This window comes from Triticum aestivum, chromosome 1D (assembly GCF_018294505.1).
Source record: "Triticum aestivum cultivar Chinese Spring chromosome 1D, IWGSC CS RefSeq v2.1, whole genome shotgun sequence".
Taxonomy (NCBI): domain Eukaryota; kingdom Viridiplantae; phylum Streptophyta; class Magnoliopsida; order Poales; family Poaceae; genus Triticum; species Triticum aestivum.
The window spans coordinates 418,764,852-418,770,458 of record NC_057796.1 but is presented as its reverse complement, the minus strand read 5'-3'; the positions used below and the strand labels follow the sequence as shown (position 1 = coordinate 418,770,458).

Here is a 5,607-nt window from a genome sequence, read left to right as displayed (position 1 = left end):
TTATGGACTGATCAACGCAGCGAAGAGACCCTCACATTACAATTGATGTTGTTCCTATCTCTTGACCGAACTCTCTTATTCAACATGCACCAAGTGTACATGTACTTGTGTGGAAGTGGAAAAACCTAGGAGCATGAAGCACGCTAGAATTAGAGTTAGAGGCAGGGTAGTGAGTGGAAGGAGATAGGATGTGTGTCGACTGGGCCTGGTAGTCTTGCACACCACCGCACCGTGTTAGAATTATAGCCATGGTAGTCTTTGATTGGGAAGGGCTTATATGTTAATATCAACACAATTGGATTTTAACATAAATCATGTACGGTCGAACTAAGTTGTTGTATCGATTGCCTTTGGCCTTATTCATATGGTTTGAGTATCATTATGAAGCTAAACCTTTTTTGTTTCAAATAAGCGAATGATCTGTAAGCTTTACTCTCATGTTAGCTAGTTGTGCTAACTACATGCCCTCTAAGGTTGTAAGTCAAGTGGTGAGCCGATCAATAGATACAAATAACCGTGTGTTCTCACGACTAAGACACACAATTTCACTTAAGAAAACATGGATACAGTAAAGATAATTTCTATTCTATCTTTAAGTGTTGAAGACAGGGGAATTCTTAGTTCGTGCGGCTACCTGAGTGATGAAATATCCGACTCAACAGTCTAGGATGTATTTTACTGAATCGAAAACATAGAGCCACCATACGATGGGTGTTTGCTAGTTCGACCACTCTTCCATGGATTATTTTCCTTTTACTCAGCTCTAACTCAAAGTAGATCTTAATTCGTAACATATTATCTGTTGGATCATCGGTCTTTATGTATAAATCATCAAATTAATTTTTTATCTTTTCTATACATGTGAAATTTAACATGCATTATATTTATATATAACTCTAGCAAAATATTTCAAAAGCCCGTGGCAACGCACGAGCATTCTAAATGTTACCTAATGTGTTTGTATTCGTGTTCTACGGACCTAGATGTAATTTTTACCTCTAGTGTTTATTTGTACTATCTTGACAGTTGATGAATAGATAGTAAGTTTTATTGAAAAAGAAAGTACTACGTAACTTGATTTTGACCCAGTTACATCTTGGTTTTGTCAAACAATAAAAGAAAAAAACGAAGAAACATTTGAAGTGTTCAAAAATTCTGAAACCCGTAATTCTAGCGACACCATCAGACTGATGCGTGGAGCCCACACTCTACGCTCCCACCAACCAACGGGCCGTCGTTCGTTCCCTCCCCCCTCCCCCCGCGCCGCCGCCGCCGCCGCGCCACCATGCTCCGCCTCCGGTGCTGCATCCTCGCCCGCCTCCGCTCATCTCCCGCCACCTCTCAGGGCTCCTATCTCCACCGCGCCATCTCTGCCGCCGCCGCCGCGCCCGTCATCTCCCCAAACCCTAGCTTCGCCGTGGACGACTACCTCGTCGAGACCTGCGGCCTCACTCGAGCGCAGGCACTCAAGGCCTCCCCCAAGCTCTCCCACCTCAAATCCCCCACCAAGCCCGACGCCGTCCTCTCCTTCCTCGCCGCCCAGGGCTTCTCCAGCTCCGACGTTGCCGCCGTCGTCGCGGGAGACCCCAAGGTACTCTGCTCCAGAGTGGACGGATACCTTGGCCCCGTCGTCGCCCAGCTCACCGGCCTCGGTCTCTCGCGTTCTCAGATCGCGCGCCTCATCTCCTGCTGCCACGGCAACTTACATCTCACATCCATCGTCTCCAAGCTGCAGTACTACATGCCCCTCTTCGGTTCCATCGACAACACCCTCCGAGCTCTCAAGGGCCACTTTTACCTTATCTCGTCTAACCTTGAGAGGGTGGTCAAGCCCAACGTCGCAACCCTGCGGGACTCGGGGCTGGGTGATTGCGACATTGCCAAGTTGTGCTTAGCTCATACACGGCTGCTCACCACCAGTGTAGAATCCATCCGGGCAATCGTGGCATGCGCTGAAAGTCTTGGTGTGCCCCGTGGATCTCGGATGTTCAGGCATGCGGTGTGTGCTGTTGCATTCCTCGGCGTGGACAAGATCGCCGCCAAAGTGGTGTATTTGAAGAAAACCTTTAGGTGGTCAGATGCTCAGGTCGGCATTGCTGTGTCCAAGTTTCCACCCTTGCTGAGGAGGTCTAAGGATTCTCTGCAGAGGAGGTCAGAGTTCCTCATCTCTGAGGTGGGGCTGGAACCGACATACATTGCTCATCGTCCGATGTTGCTCTCTTACAGCCTGGAGGGCCGGCTCAGGCCCCGGTACTATGTTGTAAAGTTTCTCAAGGAAAACGGATTTCTAAATCATGACCGGGATTACTATAATACACTCAATATCAGCGAGAAGACATTCATGGAGAAGTTCGTATGTCCTCAGAAGGAAGCTGCACCCCACCTCGCTGAAGACTATGCCGGTGCTTGCAGAGGGGAAGTGCCCACTAGATTCAGAATTGCATGAACAAAGAATGGGTATGAAACTTGGTAACTTGGTATGGCACAAAAAAAACACTCTGCATGTTAGGCTGTTATTAATTCCTTTTTTTCTTAGCAGGAAGGCTGTTATTAATTCCTAAGTTGGTGATCTTGGCCTAACTGAGTGATGGTTGTCTGCTATAGTATGTTTGTTAGATATATATGCTGATCTTTTATTTCTAATCCAGGCTGAAACTGATAATTTGATTTGTGAGTCGTTGTATGTTCATTACATCATTCAGTAGAGAAGAGCATCACACTGCCCTCTTGTCTATTCCCATGTCATATTGACACATATATTGCAACTAAGAGAGTGTGAGATCACAGATTAGTGCATCCTGCAAATGCTTTCAAGTATCAGTGAGTAGTGTATCTGCGCACTCTATCTTTGTGTTCTCAGTGCTATCCTTCATCTCTTTCCATGAAAGAAGGTTCTCATTTTGGCCATGAAGATGAGATGAAGTCTCAAAATATCCCTTTGTATGTAAATTTTGGACTCCTTTTTTTTTTTACTGGGGAACGATTTTGTATTTGTTATGACCAGAATGTGTCTTTTGACAATCATGACCACAGTGTGTTGATCACTGCCAAGGATGCAGTTTGGATCTAGTATGTTGGTTGCTGCTATAGTTCTTCTAAGCTGAAAATCTTCGTTTGTAAGATATTAATTGTTGTGAAAGATGGTCATTTTTCACTACTAGTTTGTAATTGTTTCTTGTTTATTTTTCTCTTGTAATTTTTGGATGGCCTATCGCCTGTTACTTTTCCTTGGTGCATCTGATCTGAAAACAGAATGGTGCAGTAGTAGTGTAGCAACTATGTAATGGAAATTTCAGGGGAGGCGGATTGCTGCTTGTATGGTACAGTGCTGAAAAGGGGAGGTCATTTCATACAATAAAGGAACTTATGTTAATCAAGGTAACATTAGAAAGGGTTATGGCATTATCGTGTTAACCTCTGCCATACCTTTTAGCTAATTTTATTCCATATTAGCATTATCTATACAGATGTTCAGGACATCTTTATCCCTTGGCATGCTTTTTAGGATAGTAAGGTGGGTCTTATGTACCATCCTCTGTTTTATACCTTTTGCATTTTTAGATTCTCTCTTATATATTCTTTATTCTGTTTGCTACAATTTCTTCAGAAGACATGTATGCTGAAATTTGAGAAAAGAGAATGAAGATGTTGAAGACTGTTACCTTAGCCAAGAGATGTTCCCAGATATGATACCAAGCCTGGTAATACAATATTTTCTTAGTTCTGCTGAATATCACATCATCTATTTAGTTAAATCTCAGTCTAGGTATGCAAGTACTAACTTTCACATATAGTGTAGTTGTAGAATTTTGCGGAATTTCAAACACAGGAATAGTAGAAAAAGTTGTGTACCTCAAACTAAGAACCAAGCTATGTAATGATGGTGCACATGTGTTCCTGATGTGAGGCTGTAGATGTTGGAAATGGAGGAAATGAGATCTCAGGCATGTGCTTGCAGTTGCAGTAGCACAAAGGAGATTGTGGCCAAGTGCTCTGGTTTGAAGATCATTCGTGTGCCTCTTCTCTGCTGCTTGTGGAATTGTAGAAACAGAGATTAATGTGATGCATGTGAGGGACCAGTAAAGTGACTTACCAGGTGAGCAAAAAGTGGAGGGGCAATATGAGCAAGCTGAACTGCTGACGGTGCTGACTGCTTAAACTGGATACATACAGAGGGTGCTTCCTTCTTCCAGGGTATTGACAAAGCCTGACTGCTATGGATCTGCATCTACATGACTCCAAGCCTCCGTTGGCGGACCAGCTTCAGTTCAGGGTGAGGTTCGGGGCAGAGGAGGATCTTAGTCGATGCTACTCTAGTTGATAATGCCCTGAAGCTTCCTTCAGTACCGGGTATGACCTGACGGCGTGTGAGTTTTGTATTCAGAGAAAAAAACTCCTACCTTTCCTTATTAGGATTCCGCCGGCTGTGCAATCCTTCCTTTTAGTCCTGTGCAAGGTGCCGTGCATGCTTCAACCCACCTGCCTCATGCCGGATTTCATCAACTCAGCTGAGTGTGGCAGCCCAGATAAACAAGTAGAGTAAAGTTGCTTTTGATCGGTTCGTATATTGATGGGCTCTGTGCTTCCTCTTGCTTAAGACACACTCGATCTTCCCTTCACTAGCTTGGATGTAAACAATTTGAACGAGTCATGCTTGCCATGTGGTACAATAAATGTTTGTGAGGTATAAATTTCTTCTACTCTGAATACTGGATCAGAGCTGAAAGTTAACTCTGAATCTGTCTGTCTGACATGATGCGTGAACTCTGCCCTTACACCCAAGTTGAGTGTGATGCTATCTCTAGTCAACATTTTACACTATTTACTGAGAAAATGCTTCAGTCCAGATAGATCGCAATATTTTATACTATTTGCTGAGACATTCATCTAGGTCAACTGCAAGAATAGAAGTGCGTACATTGTGGTGTTTGTGTAGTTCATTAAAACGTCTATTTACCTACTGTTTGGTTCATGTTTGTAGGATTTGACAATAGCTGCCTTCCGTAGCCCTCATCCCTTCCTCTTGACATCAAGGGAGATTTGCACCCATGTATGATTTCTAGAGTTTTTAAAGGTCTATGCATGTTAATCTTGAACTCCGCCTATGTTGTCTCAACATAGCTGGTCCTAAGCCCGGGTAAAGGAGGAGGGTTCTGATAGGCTTGACGAGCCAACGTGAAAACTCAGCCATTATGGAGATGAAACCCAAAAGATTTTGGTTGATGCGTAACCCTCTCAGCAATGCGTCACATCGGAACCCAGGTGTGGTGTCAAATGGGCAAGGGCCAGACCGTCAACCCCCCCCCCCCTCCCCGGTGACGCGCCGTATCTTGATCTGGTTATGGTGGCAAGTAAGGATCGGGTTGTCGCATCCTTAGTGGCGCACTACATTGACACCCCGGTGTAGTGGAAAATGAGCAAGGGTCTTCGCATTTGACTCGACGAGTGTGAAGGGTAAGGAAGCTAGTTGAGCCTAGGAGGATTCGTTTAGGTAAGGAAGCTAGCGCCTAGGAGGATCTGCTTAGGTAGCTGGAACGTAGGGTGCTAGCGCCTAGGAGGATCCGCTTAGGTAGCTGGAACGTAGTGTCCCTGACAATTAAGCTTTGG

General features: G+C 44.6%; 1 protein-coding gene across 12 annotated transcripts; it reads left to right on the top strand.

Moving 5' to 3' along the window:
* Positions 1 to 1,212: 1,212 nt before the first annotated feature.
* Positions 1,213 to 4,567, top strand: LOC123182538 (transcription termination factor MTERF15, mitochondrial). 12 transcript variants are annotated; one of them, XR_006492208.1, is made up of 4 exons: positions 1,213 to 3,378; positions 3,454 to 3,514; positions 3,608 to 3,701; positions 3,915 to 4,567. XR_006492208.1 is itself a non-coding variant. In XM_044595145.1 (2 exons), exon 1 carries the CDS (start codon positions 1,286 to 1,288, stop codon positions 2,444 to 2,446), a length of 1,161 nt encoding a protein of 386 aa, XP_044451080.1. In that variant the 5' UTR covers positions 1,213 to 1,285; the 3' UTR covers positions 2,447 to 2,457; positions 2,540 to 4,567. The 12 variants fall into 12 exon arrangements, 2 of the variants coding, with proteins under 2 accessions (XP_044451080.1, XP_044451081.1); XR_006492202.1 differs by having other exon boundaries at positions 3,608 to 4,567; XR_006492207.1 differs by having other exon boundaries at positions 1,213 to 3,514.
* The last annotated feature ends 1,040 nt before the right edge of the window (positions 4,568 to 5,607 follow it).

What these genes read in the sequence shown, in the direction of transcription:
- LOC123182538 (XM_044595145.1), top strand. Translation starts at nt 1,286, where the DNA reads ATGCTCCGCCTCCGGTGCTGCATCCTCGCCCGCCTCCGCTCATCTCCC.